The sequence below is a fragment of the Chroicocephalus ridibundus genome, chromosome 2, assembly GCF_963924245.1.
Source record: "Chroicocephalus ridibundus chromosome 2, bChrRid1.1, whole genome shotgun sequence".
NCBI classification, from domain to species: Eukaryota; Metazoa; Chordata; class Aves; order Charadriiformes; family Laridae; genus Chroicocephalus; species Chroicocephalus ridibundus.
Window position 1 is genome coordinate 24,445,095 of NC_086285.1, and position 26,392 is coordinate 24,471,486.

The window sequence follows — 26,392 nt, forward strand, 5'->3', positions numbered from 1 at the left end:
CCGAAGCCAGTGGAGCTGACGGAGAGAATGCTTGCATTCTGTGGTTTCCTACTTCTAAAATGTAGCGTGTTGGAAAGCTGCCGGATTAATAACCTTGAAGATTGCAAATATTTTTATCCACTGTAGTTAGTTACACTGGCAATAGCAATATAAATTGCCGCATAATACCTCATCCAGTCTAAAACAGAGTACTTGTATCATCAGTAAGATAGCTCAGTCATTTTCACTCATTGAAACTCATGCTTTTGTTTTATTTTTATTTTATTTTAATAAATGAATTAGTTATTGCCAGCTATGCTGTAGATGCCTGTTGAAGTGGGGACGTTTATCAGTTCTTCTCAAATAGAAGTACTTGTCCATATGGACCTGCAGGATGAGCTACACTTAAGTTGGTGTTACGTATTTATTTCAACATGGGAGAAGAATCTTGTATAATTTAAAATAATATGACTAACTGATGGAGACTGGAAAACAGAGATCATATCCAAATAACAATGCTGCACAATGGTGCTGCAGTTTGACAAGTAAAAATGTACCTGCTAATTCTGGATTTGTTAACGTAAGAACGTCAGTAATCCATACTGTAGACTTTTGGTGAACACACTCAGGCAATATACCAGAAATGGCTGTGATGATTGATAATTTACATACAGTTTTGTTATATTTGAGTAAGTAGTTTTAAGGAGGTTGATAATTTTATACAGCCTATCTTTGCTTAAGTTGTGAACTTAAGTCACTACTTGCCAGTTATCTGAAGTGTGACTTGACTTTGAAGATAGCTACTTCCAAATGATGTAAGAGTTCCTGATTTATGAGATGTTGAACGTGCTAGGCTGGTGTACTCATTAGATTGTGCTAATAAACAAATTGAGCTATAGCCTGCATTAAAATCAGAAAGAACCTGTGTCAGTAGCTCATGTACTGAAGTCCTCTTACCTGAATCCCTGTTGCTGGTTTTAAATGAAGTGAGTGGTCTTGTCAACACCAATGTGACAACCGTTTTCAAAACCAGAGCTAAGAGTAGGTACATACACTATTACAGGCATGCATATACTACAAATTCTGACCGAATTTGCAGTTGTTTTGTTAATGAGTTCACTAGTGAGTAGGACAGGATGCAACGTGAAAGAATGATGAGACTCCATAATCCCACAGGGTAAGAAGTTAGGCTCTTAGGACTTGCTCCTTCATTGAGTCCCACACCCAGCTGTTGTAAGCAAACTTATCACGCTCCAGTGTAAAACTCAGCAAGCTCCTGTTCTCTTCCATCCCCGTTCTGCTCCCACTGAAAAGCATTTCCATGAATGATAATTACACCCACTAACAGCCTCTTGAGTTAGTTGGCTAAGATCAAACTAGTCACCTTTCCACACGATGGCCTGGATAAGATCTTTCTGGGGCTGTTAATACATCTTGTGCTCTCGCTACAAGAGGTAGGTTGGTGATGGGGCTTCATGTCTTACGTGCAGTTTGCACTGGTAAAACCATTTGGTGTCTCAGCCATCCTGCGTCTCTTTCACCCTCTGGCATTGCGAAGGCTTAAGTCGGTGAACCTAAAAGTTGTGCTGTGTCCTATTTCATCCATTTCTTTCTCTGAGTTATTTATCTGTGTCATTAGCAGACTGTTTGGGACACTGTTATCAACCACAGTGTGAGATTATTTACCTCATTTTTAAAGAGCTTGAGCATTCTGGTCTCCTCTGAAGCCAGTTTTTTGTCCAGAATGGATTACCCATCAGACAATTTGTGCGGCTTCCAAACCATGTAAGACATCAGCAATATGGGATTTGACTGTGATGAGATTTCCCGAAGACAAATACAAGTAAACGGCACACATACGTACAGCTTGTTATCCCACGACTGCATGGTGGGGTAACGTTCCTGTGTGCACAGAACTATTATCCTAATAGAGCAGGAAAAAAGGAAACAGTGAAATGGAGTGAGTAGACATAGCTGCAATACAGATGGGACTCTTCAAGTGGGATTTCCACAGGAAATTAAGTAATGCCTATCATCTACACTAAAAAACTCCTTTGTCCTGAGTATCTTCCAAGTCAGCTTACAAAAAACATTTGTGGTGCCTCAAGGATGGATGCTGATGTAAACTGAAGCTTTGGAAACAGTAGCTCATACACCCAGCACGTGGTATCTCGTCGTTCCACAAGTTTTCTGCAACTATTTAGAAAAGCACTACAGCAGTCACCATCACTATGTTATCTCAGCCCAGTAACCAAAACAAGGAGTAAAAATAAGTTCAGAACACAGAAATGTGGTTATTTGCTCACACTTGAGAAACTTTCTACCTGACTTCAAAATTGGCTCACCTGGTCAGGGCTGGTGGGTTTAGTTCTCTAAAATCCAGTCTACACCAGTTTCAAAATCCCTTTAGCTAAGCCAGCTTTAAACTGGTGAAGAGCTTCTGCTAGGTAGACAGACCGTAACTGCAGTAGAACTCAGAATGAGATGAGGAAATGGGAAAGTAAGCACAGAGCAGTTAAACACATTCTCTAAGGGGGAAGTATAGGTGTCTTACACTGTTTTTAATTACTAAAGCATAAAATGTCAAAGCAACAAGCTATTTTTTTTTCTGTTTCTGTATTCCTCTGAATAAAAAAAATAAAGTTTTGGTTAAGAAAAAGGTATCTTAACATGAGGCCTTAAGACCTTATATATTCTAACTTTAGCATGGAGAGTCTATTTTTACAACCACGTTAGACGTTCTGTATATAGGCCTGACTGACCTTGTAAGTATAGTGGTGCTAGCAGCTAATCATGCAATATCGTACGGCTCCGTATAACAGTAAATGCTGATTTATTTTGATTATTGGTACAAGGACTCCTGCTCACTGCCTGTATAAAGACTCTGCATATTTTCTGCTTGGAAATACAGTCCAGAACATATTCAAACTGTGAATATATAACCTGATTTTTCTTTTCTTAAGGGTAAAAATATATTACAATAGGTAGTGTTTTATATAGAATACAGTACTTATTTTTATTGTTGCATAAATGCAAAATATTTTTTTCAGAATAGCAAAGCATTACAGAATTTTTAATCCGCCTGAGAAAACACTATTTACAGTATGACCAGCTCTTTCAGCAAAGCTTTTGGGGTGGTGTATACACCAATTGGCTCTGCCAGCTTCATTTTGTGCTAATGTTTATCTTTGGCATTGCTGTAAAAAAGCAGCTATCTATTTTTTCCACTCATACTAGCCCTTATTGGTAAAACATTTAGAGAGGCAAGGAGAGTTGTGTTTCACCACTGGGGCTGGGCTAGTATTAGCGAAACCAACCAATCTATACCATAATGTTGTCCTTGCTTGTTAAAATCCTTTAAAGAACATACCTGACGTAATAGAAACATAAGATTTTGACAAACACCAAAATGAAGCATTGCAATTTACAACTTCCTCGCTTTGAGTGTGATATTTTTGTCATAAACATTACAGGCATTGGGCTGTTGAAGTGAATGAATCTGGCTTTCATGTAGCTAAACAAAATGTTGCTTTTTATAAAACCAAATCATTGTAATTTGGGGTTCTAAATTCCTCCTCACTTTTAATAACAGCATCACAGTATCCACTTCGATGAGAGTATTTAATACAAATGCCTGTGGTTTTCAATGTTACCGACATATTGTAACATCAGTAAAGTGACTTTCAATGACAAAGACTGCTGCGTGGATTTTGTTCTCCTAAGTCCTTACGTTTAGCCCTTCCTACTTTATAGTGTCGGTAAAAAAAGATGTTGTATGCATAGAAAAAAAAGGCTATACAGATGTTATTTTTTCCAATTCCAGGGTTGAAAATGATCCTGTGACCTTCCCAGTCTTTGTCTTAGGGTTCTACTGTTCTCAAGACAAATCTAAAATTACCGTTCCTTAGGTTTGCATGTGAGGGCAACCTAGAAAAAAATAGTTCTAAACTATGCCCAATTGTTCGCACAAAGGTTGAGACCAATCACCCCACTCAGTGTCATATAACCGTCCTTCCCATTGTGCCTTCTGGGAAAGGGAAACCCTTAATTCTGAGCTGTAGCTCTAAAGCAGGTAACTTGCATATTCAAATTGCCCACGGAATCTACTCTTAATGGAGAAGCAATTTTCACATAGGTTTCAGGTGCCTTTTTTTTTTTTTTAGCTAAAAGTTCTGTAGTCACTCCTTAGTAACCGTATTTTTATCTTAGTTTATATCTAAACATGAAAGATGATTTATGCTATCAGTCCCTGTGAATACCATGGATTTTTGAAATGCTCACGGAGAACAAAACGCCGTTGTTTCTTGGCTAAGCTAGAACTTGTTCCTGGTTTTGGAGCCATTTGTTTTTCAGTTTTCTGTTTTGTGATTACAAGAAGATCCCTGAAAAAAACAATGTTAGTTCACACTGTTGTTCTTGCACCATTTCACTGCCCAGCAGCTGGTTGGTGACAAAACAGTAATTCAGCCTGGTGAAATAAATTGAGAAAGACTTAGCATGTTTGTTATTGCTCCTCTTTCATTGCTCCAGACACCTGTTTTGCCTCTCATTAAAAAAAAAAAATACAAAAAAAGTATGCAAAATAAGCTGAACATATTTTTCAAGTCAAGCTTTTATTTGTAGGCACGATTTTACTCCCACATATTATTTCATCAATAATTCCCATGATCTATTGGATAACTTCATACCTGCATAGGAGCGTGGAACATCCAGGGGGGTCTCAGATCATTTAGTAAGTTACACTTCTCTACAAGAATGTTATATTCATTATTGCCTGATGTTTTCTTTCATTAGTAGTTTCAGGCCTGTGGTGGGTGGAGAATTGGAAGAGCAAAAGCAAAAAAATAATTGCAGATCGAGGTAAAATAGCTTAATAAAGGAAGGAAAAAAAAAAAAAAGAGGTGGGAGAAAGCCATGCAAAGGCAATCACTCACCACCTCCCACAGCAGACCAATGCCCAACTGGTCCCAAAGCAACAGATACTTTGGAGAGACTTTCCCACCCCTGCCCCGGGTTTAGTGATGAACACAACGTTATGCGGCACGGAATAGCCCTTTGGTCCATTCGGGCCAGCTGCGTCCCCACCGCGTTCCCTCCCAGCCTCTTGCCCACCCTCAGCCTACTCACTGGGGTCACAGAGTGAGAAACGCAGACGACTGTGATACTGCGCAAGCACTGCTCAGCAGCAGCTAAACCACTGCTGTGTCACCAACGCTGTTTTAGTCACAAATCTAAAGCACAGCACCCTATGGGCTGCTACAGAGATAATTAACTCCAGCCCAGCCAAACCCAGCACAAGACCAGAAACACAATTAAGCAAAAGTATGAGAGAAATGTGCAGATAATGAGCGTTTTGGTAAAGACGTCTCATCCTTTTTAGGGTAAAATTAACAGTGTAAGGATGAACGTTGGATTTATGCAAAATGGTCTAATCAAAACCCTACAGGAAGAACAGCCTTTGCTTCTTACTAATTTCATCAGCTGTCAAAATGTCAAACTACAACAGGACTGATGTTGGCTGCTTCAGTCAGACAAACCTTTATGGACTTTGGTCGTTTTGTTAGAAATACTTGCTGTAACTGTCCATGTCTGTTTCCCAACTTTATGTGCAACAGGACAGCATACAATTACCAGAATGTGGAAGCACAATCATGTTTATGCCTTTAAAATTCATTTTTGAGGGCAGAAAGAGAACTAGCTTCTGAAATGCAACTAGAAGTGATATACAAAGGATTATGAATTTAAGTAAGTGGTAAGTACTAGTTGTTTCTTGAAGTGAGACCAGCCAGCTTTGAATTTACAGCCCAGAAACTAGAGACCTAGATTTTACAGTATTCTTGGCAAGACAGGGTATAAAATAGTATCTTCAATTAAGATTTCTGCTCCAAAGATTTTGTGAGTTTGTCCAGTGACATACACACATATGTATCTATATACACACATGCAGGTATAGTTTTGCTTTCATTCCTTAGTGCAAAGGCTCCTCCCCAAAAGTGCTCTAAACCACTAATATAAGAAATATATTCCTTTTAACATTCTTCCAGCATTCTCTGCATTTACAAGGTTAGCAAAAGAACAGCTACCACTCCTCTGCGGTAGGTAGAAGTGACAAAATTAACAAAAATTTCATTAACTTATTTAACTGGAAAAAAGTTTGAACTACCTCCATACAATTATGCTGCTCTGTCTTCCCACACAATGTCAATCTTCCCCTCAAAAAAAAAAAAATCAACCAAAAACCCCACCAAATAAAAAAACCACCACCTTTTTTTCCCCTGAAAAATCTCAGGCAGAGAAGTCTTGCCTTTCGGTATCTGCTTTCATGTAAATTCTGCAGCATTGGCAATTACTGCCATGATCTGAAATAACAGTAATTTTTCAAAGCGGGGTTTGGCCCTTGTATGTTAGTTCACATATAGAGGCAGGAAAGGCTACTTTTTAGGCTTTAAAGTGCAAGAGATAGATATAAACATTAATTTACACGTAACCGAAGTCTGACAGCTTAAAAGTACATTGTTAAAGGGAAAGTTAATGTATACACTGACACAGCGGAGTTTTTGTATGTTTAAAAGTGTTTTATATAGTGACACAAACGGAGCAAGAACCTTATTGGAACAAAAGCCCCCTATACAAGAGCACAGTGCTGGAGGAGTTCTCTGCTATGTTTTGTCGCATCCCTGAAGCTCTATCAGGTGGTCTTACACTCAGACTTCATCTTGAAAAGAGCTAGCTGTCACAATAAGCAACTTAAACTTACTGACGTTCTAACAGACCCGCCTAAAATGATCATTCCAAAAGCTCTTTCAGTTTGTACATGTGTCTTATGCTATCAAAGACAAAAGAGTATGTATCATCTTACACGTGATACTGTTTAAGACAGGAAAAGGGAAGTTGCACTCCAGAAAAACTTACTATCTGCATAATTTGTTATACATAGTGAATTGCAAGTTTATGAAAATAAAAACATCTTTAATAGTCACAGGTTGAAGATTAAAGTAGACAGTATGTGAGTACTTTATAGTCATCGTCAAAACTAAAAAAATGCAAGTGTGTAAAGCGATACCTTCATAAAATATGCAATTTCCAATATTGAGAAAGACAATCATTGTAAGATTTGGCAAAGCAAAACACAAACTGGAATGTTAATCATGATCATCCACGGCTTGCTTCCTTTTGATTTAGATGCTCATAACACACTGTATGAACTGAAAAAAGAATAAACACTTATTAGATGTACGGTAGAGAACAAGTCTTCACTTTTTCTTCTAAAATACCCATTGTCACTACCCTTTTCTGTAAACAAATTCAGTCCATGAACAACAAAGCTTTGAAACTCAACATGAAAATTAGCTAACAGTTAATTAAAACAAAACATCTCCTTAATAATAACAACAAAAACCCCATAAATACTTGAATCTAGTGTTGTCCTTTTCCTGCGCAGACGTGGCCAGGAAGCCAAGACCTACAAACCTGACCAAGTACGATTTGTGTCTGTCCCCCACCACACCTCCCCCAGCCTTTCCTGGGAAAAATGCCTACCAAGCATTAATATAATACAAGAAAGAAAAAAAAAAAATCACAGAAAGTGATGTTAGCCAGCCATGGAGCCTCTTAAATCTTCTTGAGCCACATTGGTAAGAAGCTCAGACAAAAATGCATGACGTTTTACAGAACTCTATAAACTATGTGAAAACTTTTTGAGACAATACTCAACAAAACACAGAACCTTTGTTCTCTCAGCATGCCATAAGCATGGGGAAGACAGGCACAAACTCACATCATTACTGCTTGTCTTCAGTTTTAAGTTTTTCTTCAGTTTTACCCCGTAACTTTAACGGATTCCTTAAAGTTCACTTACATCATCATACTGGAAGTTCACAAAACCCTGCTGAGTTGTATCCCTTCTTCTAAAACATTCTGGAAACATTAAGAAAACAAAACAGAAACCAGGTAAGAAAAACTACAGTTAACAATTTTTTTTTTTAAAATGCATTCTACTTCCATTAAATTCCCCAAGTCACATGAATGAGAATTCAGGAAGAATACTGCAATTAATTCCAAGACTTAATTTCCAGTACTTAATATTTGTCATATTAAATATGATAAATAACCATAGGATAAATACATTTTAATATTTATCATATACATTTATCATATACAACATATGTTGATAAATACAGTTTCCCAATTTTGATAACATAACTCTTCTAGCCTCTGGAATAAACGCTGCATTAGTTTTAAATGGATTTTTCAATGGGGATTTAAAAAAAAAAATCATAATTTATAATTGTTCCAGTTCTGCCTGTAAACTCCACTGAAATTAGCCTATTCTGTGTTACATAAAAGTTGAACTTGAGATAACTGAGTAATCAGATTTTATTAAATAAAAATATATTATGGGGATGATAGTAACAAGGCTATAATCCAGCGTACCAGTGAGAGCTCTGAGTTTCACACAGCAGGCGATGTAATCATCAAATGTAATCTTTCCTTGAGTGCTGTATCGCTTTGTGATTGCAGTCACTGCCTGCGGGCTCAGTCTAAATCCTATTTGCAAATAAAATGTATATATTGAAAAGACAGGTAAGTTCACAGAACCCCAACACATTTTTAATTGGAAATACATGTCAGTTACTGCAGTACTGGTCAGTAACTGGTACTGGGAAATGCTGTAAGTCAGTGTCAGAAGCAAGAACTTTGCACAACTTACCCATATTCATCAAGGCTTTCTCCAGCTCTTGACGATCCACTGTACCACTTCTATCGTTGTCAAAACTTAGGAAGTGTTGCTTCCAGCCATTGACCACAGCCCAGAGTTCCTTAAATTCATTAAATCCCAGTGTGCCAGACATATCCCTCTGATTCCAAAGCTAAGGAAAACATTTCTTAACTTAAAAAGTTAAAAAAAACCCAACCCTCTCTCCAATGGAAATTTGTATTTTTATCATCTGAACTTAAAAGCTCTTTCTTGATGGTCAATATTAAGAATATTTTACTATTATTGATTTTTCTGGTAGAAAACTAACTACAGCATCCCACAGCGCAGAGATAATAGTACCAACCAAAACCAAAGGTCAGAGAACTTGCTCTCCCCACTTCTCAGTGCAACCTGATAAAACTACTTGCTCTTTGTGAATTTAACTTAGTTCACACACTTCTCATTTACCTGCCACAATGTAACTGTTATCGATAAAATACACAGACGAAATACAAACAGATGCAAAATAAAAAATTACTTTAAGTTATAATAATATCAGTACTCTCGCATTCTAAGCCGTTTGTTCAAGGTGAGCTAACACAATCCTTCCCATTTCATTTCTGTTTTTTTTCCTTTTTAAACAGCAAAGCATTTGAACATGACATTTTAAGTTTTGACTAAAAAACTCCAAAGATTCCTTACCTAAGTCTTCCATAGGTCCTACTGCTGAATGCCATATACCATCTCATTAGATACTGACCTGATTCATTCAGGGAACAGGATTTAGGGTGACTTATATTGTATTCAGGCTGTACAGTACAAATGGAATGGAATGGAATGTGTTGGGTTGGAAGGGACCTTTAAAGGTCACCTAGTCCAACCCCCCTGCAGTAAGCAGGGACATCTTCAACTAGATCAGGTTGCTCAGAGCCTCATCAAGCCCGGCCTTTAATATCTCCAGGAATTGGGCCTCCACCACTTCTCTGGGCAACCTAAATGCTAAATTCATTAGGAAGGACATCAACAATGTTGTCCACTTTCAAAAGCAGAACGAGCAATTTGCACAAAACTCTATTCTGGGCTGCCAGACCTGACTCTTCATGCATTCAATGAAGAAACAGTTCCCTAGGCTTAGAGGGACACCACTTGTTGTAAGAACATCAGTCACTGAGAGACTCATTTATTACAATTATTATTTCATCCAGTAAAATTAATAAGAATGGAATTTTGTAGTTCCCCAATTCTAATGATCATAATACTTATCAAGTAAGAGCTGAATGGGAATTACAAAGCATTTCACAAATTTTGGGCACCCTATTATTTTTGCTTACATAATGTAAAAATGTTTACATTTCATAGAAAAGGATACATCCAGCATTGAGATCATGAGTCTGCAAGTCTCTACGTTGAAAGCTGTTTAAATTAGAAAAAGGAAAAATAAGTTATATTAAAAGACTGACTTTTAGCTTTGTCCAAACATAACATTTTAAATTGCTTTTTATTAGATACTGATAATATAATGTATAAAATATAATTGCTTCCACTGTATACAGCCATACCATATTTTGATCCAAATAAGAGCTTTAAATCATTACTTGTTAGAAAAACTGACAGCAGACAACCTGGAGGCAATTCAAGTTATATTTAAAATTAATTTGCTCTTATCTCAATCCATAAAGGTTTTTTTGGGTTTCAGTCAAAGTGGTTGTTTGTATTTCACCATAGGCACCACCTGAGGAAGCCAGTTTTACTCACAGAAGTTTGACTTTGTAAAAAAACCCAAACACTAGGTATCCTGACAGAGGAGTCCTGACACAGAATTTTTTGGTCAATATCAAAGCTCAATTTAAAAACAAAGCAAAACATCTTTTTACTAATTGGCTGTCCATTACAAAACAAAACACTTCTCCAGCTCAGCAGTGGGGAACTAAGGAGGCTGAGAAGAGAAGTCTTACATGCACAAAGCTGAGTACAGAGAATTTACGTTTCAAAGAAGTCCATATGGAAAGAAAGCCCCTCCACCATGCAAATAGAAAAACCCAAACCTCTGCAGAAGGCACAATTACAAGTATTTTCTAGTAGACGGCATAAGAGTTAGTATGCTTTAGGGTTGGGGATTTGGGGGTTTATTTAAATCATTAACTTACGTTTATACGCTCCTGCAATCCCTGACTGGGTGAGACATCTCTGTAGCTCATCAGCATCTATTTGTCCATCCTTTCGATAAAAGAAGATGTATCAGCTTTTGTTTTAATTCCCTCCCCCAGACTGATTATTCTCAGTACCCACTCCCCTTTCAGTGACATTAAATTAGCTACCCCTTCAAAAAACAACTGATGACCTGTCTGCTGTATGACAGAAACTGACTTTTATAACCCATATCTGGAATGATGTTTCTTTAGTTGGTATTTTTGCAATATCTACTACCTTTCCCATCTAGTGAAGTACTAAAAAATGAACAGGGTTGGCAGGTTTGCTCTAAACTTAACTTTAAAAAAACCTCAAACTCACATCATATACTTGAGGTAGCATATACCTGAGAGCCAGATGCAGAGAAGCCAAGACACAAAATTTTGAACAGAAAGACAGCTTTCCTTAAAGTACTAATTTTAACTTAGTGGGTATTGTAGTCACTTTAGATTATACCTTTATGGTCTCACTGCTACAGTAGGAAACCTAGAACCCAGATTATACAGACCCTCTTCTCAAGACAGCCTTAAGACTTACAAATCTAATTTTTTTGGGACTAGGCAGCTGTTAGCAGAACAAACAAAAGCAGAAAGCAAAGCACTTTGAAAGAAAAACAAAACAAACCCAGAAAAGATACCTATCTGCATGGTTTGGAAAATGACTCACTTCAATGCATCCTGCTCGAGGCCAAACAGAGAAAGCAACTGCCAATTCATGGAAAGCAATGTGCTGGAATTCTAGGTCACATTCCTCACACACCCAACATGAAGTTTGGTTCACAGAGAGTTTGAGTATAATTTAACCTCATTCGAGGATGGAACATTATATCTGTAGATATAGAAATGATGTGACTTTTGTAAAGCATTAAATAGGGAAAAGAGTGTTGCTTTATATTTGAACAAATTTATTTGCCTCAGCATCTTCCTAATGTTTTTAAATCCAGTAAGCATTTTTTTTTCTTCTTTTCTAAAGAACAGAGATAAGCTACTAAATGTCATAGTGGGAATGGCACAGCCAGCTAACTTTCAGAAATTAAGTATCATTATTTATAGGACAAATGGTAGTTAATATGTTAAATGATATTTGAGAAGGTCTGAAAAAAAGATCAGCAACGTTTTGATTCTATGTAAAATTAATGGCGGCTAAAACCAAAACTGCTTCCTACCTACTCCAGTCTAACTATAGAGATGTATTTAAAACTTTACATTCACAGCGGCAAAAAGAAAAAAGAAAAAAAAAAAGAGAGATATTTGAAACAGCCGTGCATATTAAGCAGCAAATCTCTTCAAAGCCCTTGTGCCTTCTGAAACAAAGCAGGATCTGCATAACTTTAAAAAAGGCAGGATGACAGAAAAGCACGGTTTGTAATCATGACTAACATTACCAAAAAGATGCCTGGCTTTTTTTTTTTTAAGTAGAACTTAAGCAGTTAAACTATACAAGGCATAGGGGTTTTGCTAACAGACTAAAAAAAGAAAATTATCACTTCCTACAAAGACAGACTCAATTAATTTAATAAAGATTCTAAACAATACTTTTGACTGTCTTCTGTAAACAAAGAAAACTAATTCCTCAAATCTAAGACAAGATCTCTGTTGTAAACTACTTCAAAGTAAGATCAGAGATAACATTATATAAGCATAAAACCAACGCAGACTGCAGCATAGCCAAAAACCTTACTAATTCTATACTAAGTATTCATGGAAAACTGTGAGATGTGGCTTTTTACAGGCTTGCACGGATGGCTGTAAAAGCAACTGATAATTTATCTGTTCCATTTCACTGTCTCTTTACAGGGTTTTTACTTCTGCACAGCCACTGATCTCTGAAACTGACTTCCAATTTCAAGGATAACATTTCAAAAGCTACACGGATTATTTCAATAAGGAATGATTTCTACAAATAAAAAGTATTTAAGAGTACTAACTTAACTACTCCTAAGCACTAATTTATCATACCCATTAGCTCCCTGGTTCCCCAGTTTTCAGCACCCAAGCCTCACTTGAGAAGCCTGAGAACAGTCTATGCTTTGCTGACGTCCACCTCCTGACACCTCTTCTCCCTGGGGCTGCATGCTGTCTGCTGTTACCTCCCTTTCCCTTTACACTAGGGGCTTACTCATTTTTACAGCATCAGTTACTGGCTCTGCTGATTCCTGGCACACATCCAGGTGGCACTTGGATGCAGAGGCATCTCAGCTGGCAGGCAAATTGTCAGCACGTTCGGCAGAATTTAGCTTGGGCTCCACTTTACCAGAGAGGCTTGCCTCACTACAGAAAGGTCATTCTAGTGTTCCCCTTTACTACAAAAATACACAGTCCACATATTTTCATAAGCAATGTTAAAGAAATACAATAAAAATGCAGTGCAGAATGAAAGGGAAGAAAAAAGAAAGGCCTCAATCAAACTTGTGAGTGCTTTTTCCTCTAACATAATCACTCTATCCTACCAGCAAACCCAGATATTGGCAGAACACAAGACTGTTTTTCCATTTGTGAGTCTATTAAGATCATATAATGACCTCTTTCTTATTAGCATTTCCTGCTTTTAGCCAGGCCATCTTCACAGCCCATGCTTCCCATTGTTTCTGGCTTCTCCTGAAGCTGGCAGCATTCCCCAATCCAGAGCTGAGCCACAATTCAGTTACAACATTTAATGTAACTATATAGTTCCTACATAAACTTACATAGGAAATATAGCGTGTACATGCACACGTGTGTATATATCAGTACGCATTTACACACACATACACACACTACATAGAAACCAACAGCACTATTCAAACTGTAATTACTGCGTGTATATAGCTATATGGTGTAGCTATACAGCTACGTGTAGCAGATAGGCTAAGTAAAACCATTCTGTTTCTTTTTAAACTTGAAACAACAGTTTTCCCCACTGCAAATACTAGGCATTTCTCCTTCCAAAAGCTAATGTAGAAATTAGTCCCCAAAAAACAGAAATAAATAACATGTTGTAAGTTTACCTGCCCTGCTACTGCAGCAAAATAACCATACAAAGGATCCTGGGCTTGTCCAGGGAATGCTGGTCCTCCTGGAGCTCCTCCATACTTTAGAAATCAAGAAGAAAATTAATTTTAAATAATGATTCCGTTATCTGTTAAGAAACTGCAGTGTTTCTACTTAAGAATTAACTTCTATATACACACCATGCAAAAAAGTCAAACCAAAAAAGAAATTCCTTAAAAAAAACAATCAACCACCCCCCACGACACGATCTTGGTATTGATATACTAATTTATTACAATTTAAGCAGATCAGTGTAAAACCTTGCACAGGAGCAATCCACTGACCTAGATGGTGTATCTCATCCAGGTTGAATTTCAGTCTACTATAAGCAGAAAACGGGGTACCGAAGATAAAAGTAATAAGGCACTACGGATTTTTCTTTGTGCTTCAAAAAAGTTGAGCAAGACCGATCTCTAGGGAAAATACTTGGAAGAATATGCATTAAGCATGGAAATCTTTAAGTAACATTGATTCTTAAGCGAAAATCATGGAGTGACAGAAGTTAAACCTGTTTGACTGCGCTGAACCAACAATCTGTGTAACAGAATCTGTATCTCTTTTCCCGAGATAAGAATATGCCTTTTTTTGGAAGTGGCCGGAGTTTGATTGGGTGTACCTCGCTTTTCGAAGCCGCTTAGCTATTTACCGGCCCCAGGAAGCGAAAACAGCCTTATATTAGACTCAAGACCTGGCTCGGGATGGGGGAAACGTGGGGAGCGACAGCCCCAAAAGCGACTTTCGCCCACCGGCAACACCTGCCGGGTTTTGGCCTCCTCTCGTCTTCCCCCTCCCGCCGGCGGAGCCCGGAGCCGCCCCAGGGAACGGAGGAGCGGCGGGCAGGCCGCCGGGAGGCCCGGGCAGAGCCCCGCCTCAGGCGGCTCTCACCGCTTCCCCTCGGAGAGCCGGAAAACCGACGTCCCCCCGCCTCAGGGAGCCCGCGAAGGCAACCCCACCTCCGCCGCGGGGCCGAGAGCCGCCAACCCCCCCACCCCAACTCCGCCCGGAGGCGCTGCGGCCGGGCAGGGCCACAGCGGGCGCCCCTCACCCCGGGTGGGACGGCCCGGAGGGCGCCTCAGGGGAGGGGGAGGAAAGTCACCCCCGGCCTCAGCCAGGCGACCTCGCCACCGCAGCCCCCTCCTGAGTCCCGCCAGCCCCCGCTCACCCCGCCCTGATAGAAACCGCCGCCGGGTGCCGGCTGCCCGGGAAACGCCATCGTCGGCTGGCACCTGCCCCCCCCGCCCCCGGCCAGTCCGGCCTCGCCCGGGCGCAACCACCCGGCCAGAAAGGGGGGGGACCGGGACGGGCCGTGGGCTTCGGAAAGGGCCAGGGCTGGAAGCTTTGCCACCCTTGCGGGGCAAGCGGCGGCCTACAGCCACCGACGCAGCCAGACAGTGCAAGACGGCGCCATCGAGAGCTGAGGGACCACCTCTTCCACCCCGTCTACACCGCCCCCCCCTCCCCCCCCAATCGGGGTGGTAGAGGCCGCCGGACGGGAGGCGGCTTTTCCTCCCCTCAGTAACGGGGCGGCACGGTGGTGCGTCAGGGTCTGTCCGTGCCGGAGTGGTGGGTTGGGACCTTCCTCTTCGTGCTTCCCCTTTCCTCCTCCTCCGCCGGAACGCGGGCGGGGAGTGTCGCGGCGGCTGGAGGCCGCGGCGGCAGGCGTGGGGCGGAGGGGAGCGGTTTAGGCCCGCCTGTCCCGCGGTACCCGCCGCAGGGCTCGGAAGAAGCGACCGTGGGGAGCCCCGAGGCTCGGTGCGGCGGCGGTGTCGGTGTCCCTGGCACACCCCGGGGACCGCAGCTCCCGGGGGAGGGACAGGGGCCGGCTGTGTCGCGCTGTTACCCGCTGCGGTGTTGGGAAAGCACTGAAGGTGTTCTACCGGTGAATTGCTTGTGTGGGTGCCAAGTTATTTTAAAATCGACCATTTGTGATTTACAAAAATCAGGAAAGCACCCTGGAGGTGTTCAGGGCCAGGCTGGTTGGGGGTTTCAGCAGCCTGGTCTAGTGGAAGGTGTCCCTGCCCGTGTCAGAGGCGTTGGAACTAGGTGATCTTTAAATTCCCTTCCATCTGTTAACTACTGTATAATTCTATGAAAAAGGCCATAAAGCCTATAAAGTCAGTAGTTTGTGCATGCGTATCACAGAATGCATTGTTATGTTAAACACGTCCTTTTTTGGTACTGTAGACTCTCCAAAGTCTGAACACCTATCCCTGGTCCCAAAGGAGAGAAAACAGATAAACTGTACAATTTTCTCTTGAGTCTGTAGGTCTAAATTCTTCTGGCACAGGAAGGAAGGAGAGGGAATGCCAGTGTCCAGCTGGAGCTAGGAAGCCCTTTCCTGCTGGGTCCCACCAGCAGTGCTCAGCTGAGGTTTTGGAGATTAGCTGGAGTTGTCTCAGCTTTGGTTCAACAGCCTCCTCCAGGCTGGAGGAACTCGCTGGTACAACCCGTGCTTTAATCCTACTGACTTCCTTTGCTTCAGTACCCCAGGAAACAATGAGAGCTGAAATGGATGCAGCTTGGTCTGAGCCAGACTGTTTATATGCAAAATATTAGTACTTCCTCATGTTGAGAGGTATTTAATGAAGTTGCAAGAGGGTCAGAGATTATTGAAACAAATCTACTGATTGAGACCTTGCAGGGTAAATGGTCTACTGTCTGAAAGCGTACATTTTATTTTCTGTTTGTTGGCATAATTTCTGAAGAACTTTATGAATTTGTGTAGGACCTTATTAATTTAATCACACTAATTTATAGTAAACTTTCCATTCAGACTGAGTTACCTTCTCAGCTTTTAAGTCATCCAGTAAACAGGACTTTCAGACAATATCTATATAGCATGTATTTCTATTATTTCAGCACCAATTACACTGATACTGTTAATAGTTGCCAGTAACATGAAAACAAGTACTGTGGTGGTCTGTGAAATTTAGTATTCAGTAGAGTTGCCAAATGAAAGAGACAAATAGTTATTTAATACCTTCATCACACAGGATAGCGTATACAAACCTCATCTTTTCAGGGCAGCTGAGAAACAGAGTAGTGAATCTGGCTTAAGAAATACTTACCTCACAAGAGTATTGGAATAAGTGACTGTTGATACCAAACTGTGCAGTGGTCAAATAGTTTTATTTACCAGACTTAATCATGTGCAGTGTAGGTTATTGGAGACACTGTGCTGAACCTTGTTACCATACATGTATCAACGTCTGGGCAAGAAGCCTTCCAAATTAAAATAGGAACTAGGTACAGTGATAAAAATATTAAAGGCTGGCAAGATTGAAAATAAGTAGCAAAGAATGTAAGTGATAAGATTTAAAGAGTTATACACCGATAAGCAAAATGTCAAATAGTGGATATGTATTGCAAATAGCTTAAAGATAATAGGAAGGAATTTTTAACTCCTTTAGTGAGAAAAAAGCAGATAAGATTCAGACCGGTTGGTAGATAAAGATACTAAAACTGTACAACTGTAGGTGTGTAGAAAAGGTAGACATGTTTCGTAAGTTTGGGTTTTTTTTTTTGTGCTTGAACTCAGAATAAACACCTAGTCATCCTCCATTTGCAGTGCTTCTACTGAAACTACTGGTAATGAACACTGCACTCAGTAGTTAATATTTGCAAGATTATTTAAATTCAACCACACATAAGGAAAAGACCTAGGAGACAGATGTAACAAAGTGATGTATTTTATATGGTTTGTTGGGTAGGCATTTTGTTTGCACTGGTGCATTTGTTTATTCAGTTTTTATCCGAGGAAAAGGAAGGCTGCAAAGGAATGCTGTTCGAGGAGATTAACGAGTACACATCTGCCTTCTGAAGGGCTACTGAGCTGTGTTAACCTTTTAAGTTACAATAAGATCATCACATTAGAAATACACCAGTAAGAAATCTGTGTAGAATAAATAGCTACTGATTTTGCAGATCTCAAAGAATATGTAAACCCTCTAGTGGGAAGACAGAAGTCAAGCAACACAGAATGCTAGTACTATTGCCTTTTTTGAGATAATTAGTATATTTTCCTAAGAAAAGACCCAAGTAAAATAATTTTGTTTAGAAAATGAAAATTATGTGTGCAGTTTACATTCCATAGCTTTTGCTGGATTCTTTGTAATACGATGTTAAGAAGGAATTCAAAACAAAGATGTAGTAATAGAGCATTACTGCCTTAATATCTGATCACAGGTCACGTTCATTGTACGTACCACGCTTTCTCACAGTAAACAAAGGCTAGCATAAACCCACTACAAGTCACACCTTCTGCTTGCCCCTCTTGCCTCCCTCTGCCCCACCAAGTCTGGATACATTTAACCCTGGCATGAGCTTGCACACGCTGTGGGCATTCATCCGCCCTGAACTGAAAGCCTGGAGCCACAGCATGCTCCTAGTTACGTTCCCATCTGGTGTAGTGGCTGGGAGCTCAGTGGTGGTGTGCTGAGGTGTCACGCTTCCCTGGCAAGCCGGGTGTGGAATTTTTCCTTTCCGGAAGCGCAACAAAAGAAGCTAGGGAGGGGACAGGGAATTAAAGTGTAAAGTTCAAATTTCCTGAACTGTTTACTTAGCACAGCTGAGGGGATAAAAACTTAAGGATAAGTATATTACTTAAGAAGGGACAAAAAATAATCTCCTTACCCTTTTAATAGCCATAACTTGAGAAGAGGCATAAATTCAAATAGTAGAAAGGTAAATACAGTACAGACCAGAAAGTCCTTAATACAATGCCTCACTCAGTGCCCAGAATGTATGGTGGTCCACTTTTATGCTGCTGTTTCTTCTCTTTGATACCACCCTTTCTTTTTCTATTTACTGCACATTATTTATACTCTGCAACCAGTTATTTTGTACACAGATTTTTTCTGTAATAGCCAAGTTTTATGTTGTAATTATCAAATAATGTACTTGCAAGGATAGGGGACAAAAGGAAGGCATTTCTGTCACTTTGTAGGTAAAGAGAATATGGAGAGTAGAAGTTTCTATAAATTTTGATTGTCTGGTTTGAGCTACCTGAATTTTCTTCCACCCCGTGTGACTTCCAGACCTACTTTTCCCTCCTAACTCCAAACTCTTTAACAGATGGTTCACTGGTGACCAACTTCCTTACCCCATACTCCTTCCCTTCTTCGCTTCCTCCGTGTTCAGCATTGTGGGAATTTTTCGTCACTCGCTGGGCATCAGCAAGAGTATCACTGAAGGCCTAAGTCAAGATAACCTTCATTGTGGGTGGTGCAGCTAGTGAGGTTTTGTTGATGAGATTTTTGAGGCTAACAATAAGATTTTATTCAATGCAGTACAATAACACAACTTACCATATCTGTTTCATTATAAATACAGCAGTTTGTGCTATATTTATAGCAATTTGTTTTATATATGTTCCCCAGGCGTGAGATCTGTACAGAATTAAAGCAAAAATGTAGTTTTTCAGTAACAACATTAATTTCTAAGATCTCACAGCTTGCAGTCGGATGCTTCCCAAGATGGTCTTTAGCTAAAGTTGTAATTACATTATAAAGATACCTGAAGATAACAGTGGCACATGGCTGTGACTTGGAAAAGACATTTATAGTTCTGCTTACTTTGCCTATCACTTTACAACTGAGCTTTATTCCTTTAGCATGTACCTTATTTCAAAACCTTCGGTACTGAAAACTTGTACAATTTAAAACAGATTGATGAGAACTAGAGCGAGTCATGCAAGCCCCTTTAATCCTTTGGTTGAATAACATGGGTTCAGGACCCAGGTCTGCTCTGTTTTCACCAGACGGAAGCCCGACTATGAAAATGAACTGCATATAAATAAATGATCGCAGCACCGAACAAGTTCAGCAATAGGGTGTCTGATTCCCTCTTGTACAGCACTTTTTACAATCATATGTGTCAGCATATACATTCTGATATAAATCAGAACGTATATTATGCTACTTTACCTTCTGATAGAGTAGGACTCGGTTGTGCTGGCTGGAAGATAAGTGTTAGCCTGTAAAACTCCCAGTCTCAGGTGGATAGAAAGTGCTGCGAAGCCTGCTTCTTCTGAAGCAGTGTTGTGGGTATCCAGCTACAAGAGGGTATTCCTGGTTCCATTCCCTATTTTCTGAATGATTTCTTTAAAAACCTGTGGTTATCTAATGGAAAATGGAGAAATAGTCCAGGAGGCCAAGCCTGAAATGCATGAGCTGTGGGCTAAAGAAAAAGATCCCACTTGTTTGTTCTCTCGATTGAGTTTTCAGTTGCACGTTAGCTTTGCTTTAATACACGAGCTGAAGCATGTTATTTTACAAAGTTCCCTTCAGCTAGGAATTTAGAGCACTAGCTTGTTCTCAGGTAGCCTAAACCTCATTTTTCCACTTTGTGGGTGAAACCCCTAAGCATTAGGGGTTAGGTGTGCATTAATTATGCAAGAAATTGGTGGCGTGCTGTTCTCCCCACCGTGTTTCGCACTGAGCTCAGTTCTGTTGGAGCATTTAGGAATTATGCTGAGCTTGAGTACCAAAATGGTGGTAGGTGCGAAATAAGCTCATAGCTGGTTAGTCAGCTCTGGGGCAGTACTTCTGGGCAGAAAGCCAGCATATAGAACATAAAATTGGTAGTTCAGGTGTCTAAATTTTGTGATTGTTGCCCATTAGGTGCCTGAAGTCCATTTGGGCTCTCATTCGTGCCTCCTGGGTTTCTCGAGCCTCTAGGCTCCATAATCGATGAGACTGGCAGAATTACTGGGGAAATGTCGTGGGCTGTTTTGCCTGTTTTGCCTCAGTAGCATGCAAATAAATGACTCCAGGAAAATAAAGTTTATTTTTCATTTGCTTGTTTAAGTGCCTCACTACCACAAATGATGCAATGGAGTTTCTAGCATTGGGGGAAATCACAAGTTTCAGCATGCCTGAACTGAAAAAGATGTGCCACACCCTGCAGAGAAAAATCACTTTCCTGATCATGACATCTCCTCTTGATGCCTGTTTTTTTACTGTTTCTACTACTATGCAGGGTGTGTGCTGAAAATTCCTCAAATATTGCAACACACATCCCCAAATGGGCAACATGAGACAGGTACTTGCAGTTCCTGTCACAAAATTTTATCATACTTGAGTACGCTCTTTAAGCAATACCAGTAAGCACGAAATTTCCTCCTCTGGCTGCGGCTTTAGTAAATATTTTTTCTCACATATACAGTCCATGCTGTTTTCTTTGTTCCTCATAGTAGCTTATTTGCTCCTTTTGTTGTGTTTGTTACGACCTTTCTGAGTCGCTAAAGATTGAAGGAATCAGCCTATTGCTAACGCACCCAAAAAGTGCCCACCAGATGTCACACTGGTACTTCTAATACAGGCACATCAGCCCATGCGTAATGGTTTTCTAACTTACGTTTTTTGCCACATAAGCTCAGCCAAAGGTATAAACGGAACCCACCTAGACAGGCATCAGGTACCTGCTGTGGGAGCAGCTCCGTGGGTCTCAGGGCTGATCTCTAATAGGGGCTGTAATATTCCTGAGCCATTCTTTGTGTGAAGCTCCCTTTTGAAATATCTAACAGTGGTTTAGGATTTTATATATAGGCGTTTCTATTGGAAAAAAACTTAACACAGGTTCATGCCTATATTTTTGGAAACCCACTCTGAACTTTTTGGCTAGTATCTAAATGTTTGGGTGCAATAGTTCTGAATAACTAGGTTGGTTAAGCAGTGTAATTTCTAAAATTAGCTATAAGTCTGCCACTTAAAGTATTCCATTTTGCCATATTGTATACGAACTAGATCACAAGGAACATTTCTCCCTCTGTTGGGGTAGGATTACGTGATATGGGAAGAATCTTTTTGTCCACCTAGAATGAGGGAGCACTATCTACACATGAGGTCATGATTAGTCAAATAAAGTCAGTAATCATTAGCCAACTATGTATTATAATGTATCAAAACAGTCATATTTGGTGCATCAAGCTTCAGGACATGATACCACGGCTATCAGGACAGCTGATGCTATGCAGGTTGTTCATATTTCAGGTTTGTCATGTGTCTTGGACACTTTTTTTTGGGTCATCATATTGATGCTTCTTTCTCGTCCAGTTCTTTTGTAGCTGAATCCTTTCTTAATTTGTTAATATGTACATTACTGGTGATTCTTCCATATTGTTTCAGTAAAATGATTAGAATTTTCATGAAAATAATAAGGGCTCGACGTCACCTCTTAGTAAAAGCATAGACATATGTTGTTTGAAACTATGCATGAGGCTTATGAGAAAGCAAAAGGGTAAAGAGACCAGATGGGCTGTCAGTTGCTGTACTCTGTGCTTCAGAAGTTTAGGACTCTAATTAAAAAAAGCCACAGAATATATTTTTTTTCTGTTCTGATAACTGTATATTGTCATTAACAACAATACATATTTTAATAAAATCTGCTTGCTCCGGGAATCTTTCGTGGTGCTAACTATCACTTGCTGCTTTGCATTTGTGTTGTGCATGCTCAACATCTTACATCCAGGAATTAATTCTCCTTGAGCTGTCTAAGAGCACTCTGCAAGTTTCCAACAAAGCTTTCTGGTTCCCTTTGAATTTTATTTAAGCAAAAGTTAGTGCAATCGGTTGGTGGCAGCAAACACTAAAAAAAAAGGCTCTGAAGTTTGGAGGTGCTGTCAGATGTAGGAGCCCAGTCTGGGCAGTGTCCATCCGTGGGTGGGCTCCCATGGCTGGCTAAAGCCCTCGTGAAACCAACAAAGCTGTGGATAAGCAGAGTCATCTCCACACTCTTCTGGATTTGTCTGTTTGTGTAACTCTCTGAGGATGTTCCCATCCTCTTCCCTTTCTGCTTTCATCCACAGGTTTTGTGTCTTCATTCATTTCTGGTGCTTTTCATCACCTTTCGTATTACCTAGTATGGCTTTCTGAGGATTTAGCTTAAGCATAGTATCTCCAGATTGAACACCATAAAGCATTATCAGCCTGTCACATATATATTTCACATACATCACAAAATTGATCAAAACTAGTGTTCTTATCATGTTCTAGAGTGAAGGCTAATGAAAATATTAAAGACTGGGGGAAAAAAAAACAAACCTAAAAGCCATGGTTTAATAAAACCACAAACATATTCAGGGCAGAGCCAGCTCTGTAGTAGTTCTGACGTGTAAGACAATATGATGGCTCACGACCATCATTATCTTGGGTTTAAGGGGCCCCAGTTCTTCACTGGTAGTGGGAACAGTGAGTTATACCTGCACAGTCTTGTTTTGCACAGGAACTTACGAAGATGCAAAGATTGAATCAGTGAAGAGTCTTGTGAAGCTCTGCTGAAAACCTGCTTGGGAAAGGTCACAGATATTTATCTTCATGCTTGTAGAAGTGGCCAGGTTTTTTCTATCTGAGAAGTAAGTAAGTCTGCTTCCTCTGGAGGTTTGCTTTCCTTCAGAAGTGCGTTGGAGGAGAGGGGTGTGGAGAATGAGTATGGATTAAGTGCTTTCCTTTGTTTCCCTCATGAACTCTGTTAATAAAACTAGTCAGAAAGCAATTCTCTGCAAATACTGCCCTCTTCCTCTCTGGAACGAGAGGCATGTTAAGGGGTATCATTATCCTGGCTGAAAGATCTGATTTTAAAAGTTGTCTTCAATGTAGATATAGATTAGATAAAAGTACTTTGTACCCAAAGAGAGGGACTTGTTTTTCTTCTGATGCAGGAGTTAGAGCTCGGGTGTCAGCAGTGGTCAGATGCCTCTGATTCTCTCTGCCTTTGAGCACTTTTCTACTTCTTTACTTCCTTGTAAACAAGACATTTTTTCCCCCCCTCTGAGTCTTGCCACTTATTTAATTTGTAAAATCTTGAGGTAGAGCTTCCATAATTCAACTAATTACAGCATGAATATTCAGCAGAAGTAATCTTATTTAAGCATTTATTGCATCCAAGATTGGGATTTAAGGCACGTTCACAGAATGCATTAGTACTGCACCTAGTTCTTGCACTGTGATCCCTTTTTAGCTTGCCGCTTCTGCCACAGGTAACAGATTGAATTTCATTAGGGTTTTTTTATTATTATGTATTTTCTAAAAACTGAACATCCCTACTTAGGAAGTTGTTGTTACTGTATTTTCCACTAAATTTATTTTTACTGTTTTTCCTGGCACATCTCTGACAGAAACAGTGTTTGTACTAATCACTGAAACGTCTCTCCAGATAGCTAAGGGGAAAATCCATGGCTCTTTATTTACACATACTCTGTGCTTGTGCTAGAGTGACCTACTTAAGAAACTCTTCGGCTTTTTTTTTTTCTGGTAACCATGTGGGGAAGGAAGCAGATGATGAAACAGCATGATCGTTTTTTCATTTGTCTGTTTTTAGGAACTCTCAGGGGAATAGGTAAAAGATACGCGAGTGGTAGCGTTCACACACTCATTCCCACTTTTTAAAGAATAAACAAGCATTTTGTGATGCGGTGTAACCCTCTGCATTACAGAGGCAATTAACATTTCATCTAATTTTGTCCTTAGGTTAAGCTCAGTGACTTAGAATGTCTAGGGCATCCACACCAGCATCCACATTTCGCCTAATGTTTGCAAGAGACGGAGAATCCACCCATGCTAAAAAATACTCACCTGATAACATGGGGATAATTATTCTCACTGGTTTTGTCTTCAAGGCACGACCAGAAAGTTTTTAATCTAAATTTGTATGGCTTTAACTCCAAGCATTTCTGTTGCATCTTTCTCATGCTGGGATAATGATATTTGATTCTGGTGCTTTGTCTCTCTAATGGTTCTAATACTTCTCCTAGCCTGAGCATTCACAGCTTATTAGTCTTCATGTTCTTTTCTTTGGAAAGAGAAGTTGTAATGGAGCCATATATTTCCTTATATGTGTTCTTTGAAAAGAAGTGCAATAGCATCAAATGTCAAATACCTTAACCTGGGAAGAACTGAACAATTTTCTTTACTCTCAGCCTTTGGCTAGAGTGATTTAAATACAGTTGCACCTTTAAACCAAGTCAAAGCTGCCTATATACACTTGTGGTTTTATTTGAAGCTTATGTGATACTCCCTGTATGCTTCTCTCATACCTGCTGCTCTGCTAAGCGATCCCAGAGTTGCATATGTTTGTATAGCTCATATATTTTTCTGCTGCTTCATAAAAGAGCAGCTTTTTTCCACCTCTCCAGTTATTGGATTATGAAATTTCATCATTAGGATAATGACCTGGCTATGTTTTACTGCATTCCTCTCTTAACTTTTTTTGCAGAATTGAATGAATTAAATTCCTGTAGTCTGTAAATGTAAGGAATATTCCCACGTTCTTACACCATTTTGGGTTCGATGGACTTTTCTCGAGAGTCTTCATTGTTCGTTTCACAAGGTGAAACAGTGTGCAGCTGCTGCTCTCTGCTGCAGTTGAGTAACTTCCCTTCCCTGTACATCTGCATATCACACGATCATGTTAGATCTTTCTCCTGTCCTCCCTTTCCTACTTCCCTAGCATATTTGAACATGGTTCATAACCCTTTCTAGTAGGCTCTCTGTGAATGGTTTTCAGCTAGTGCTTTCCAGGCTACATCTCCTTGGGTTGGAAGCGTGGCATGCGGTCTTTGTTCCTCAACAACGACCTTCTGCAGAGCTGTATTCAGTGGTGCCCTGGCTGAAAATGCAGCATTCATTGAATCGCTTCCATGTGTGTCTGTCCTCATTGCACTTAAGGATTTCCAGGGCACCTTGCACATTTCCTCAGCAATGAGATTTTATGTTTGTTTAGACTTGTTATGTGGGATGGTGGGCCTGCAACTAATTCCTGAGAAACTCCCTAGAAACCTGCTTCTGTGGTAGTTGTTCTCCATATGAATTTACCAAGGTAGGCTACATAAACTGTAATCCAGCAGGTAACGTACTAGCTGTTTTCACGGTGTTAGTAACAAATTTTTATTAGCGTTTATTTTTGTGAAATTATGTTCAAGGTTGAGATTATCTGCAGTGACTGTTAATATTTTTAGTTTTTTACTTTATTTAGTTTTTTTCAATTTTAGAATAAAAAAACCTTGTAGTTGGAAATAACTTTCATTGTCATCATCAAGAGACTTCAGTCTGTGGTTGTATTTCCACATAGGCAGTAGGACCGGTATGATTTATATTTCTCCATAAATACATATCTAAAATCACACTTTTTCTTCTTACACCTGAGCATCTTCTCTGGGGTTATATATATATATATATATGTTCCATATGTAGCCAGCATTCAGGACACTTCAGATAAGTCACGAAAATCATAAATTATGTTGTCTGAATTCAGGCTTAAAAAAATTTGGGCTATGTATGTCTATATTACTATATATATTGAAGTGAGGGTAATCACCTGTCAAAATCATTTGCCAAAAGTTGTGGTGAGTTTTCTAGTGTTTAAATCAAGTTCAGCAGTTCTTTCAGAATATCTTTAATTCAGGAGTTTGCAGCCCATTTTAATGGATTACCTGCCAGCAATAACAAATGGTAACTAGGATAAAAATGCGTGTTGTCAGGAAGCTTAAACTTCACAGCAA

At 39.8% G+C, this 26,392-nt stretch overlaps 1 protein-coding gene across 1 annotated transcript; it reads right to left on the reverse strand.

Moving 5' to 3' along the window:
• Window positions 1-23: 23 nt before the first annotated feature.
• Window positions 24-15,210, reverse strand: SRI (sorcin). The gene is made up of 8 exons (XM_063324793.1): window positions 15,059-15,210; window positions 13,854-13,937; window positions 10,825-10,894; window positions 10,047-10,090; window positions 8,690-8,837; window positions 8,413-8,526; window positions 7,838-7,896; window positions 24-7,184 (listed from the first exon to the last, which is right to left on the reverse strand). Exons 1-8 carry the CDS (start codon window positions 15,107-15,109, stop codon window positions 7,158-7,160), a joined length of 597 nt encoding a protein of 198 aa, XP_063180863.1. The 5' UTR covers window positions 15,110-15,210; the 3' UTR covers window positions 24-7,157.
• Between the last annotated feature and the right edge of the window lie 11,182 nt (window positions 15,211-26,392).

What these genes read in the sequence shown, in the direction of transcription:
- SRI (XM_063324793.1), bottom strand. Translation starts at nt 15,109, where the DNA reads ATGGCGTTTCCCGGGCAGCCGGCACCCGGCGGCGGTTTCTATCAGGGC. An exon ending in TTGCTGCAGTAGCAGGGCAG is followed by an intron (nt 10,895 to 13,853) that starts GTAAACTTACAA and finishes TTTTATCGAAAG; the next exon opens with GATGGACAAATAGATGCTGA. An exon ending in TGAACTTCCAGTATGATGAT is followed by an intron (nt 7,185 to 7,837) that starts GTAAGTGAACTT and finishes TTCTTTTTTCAG; the next exon opens with TTCATACAGTGTGTTATGAG.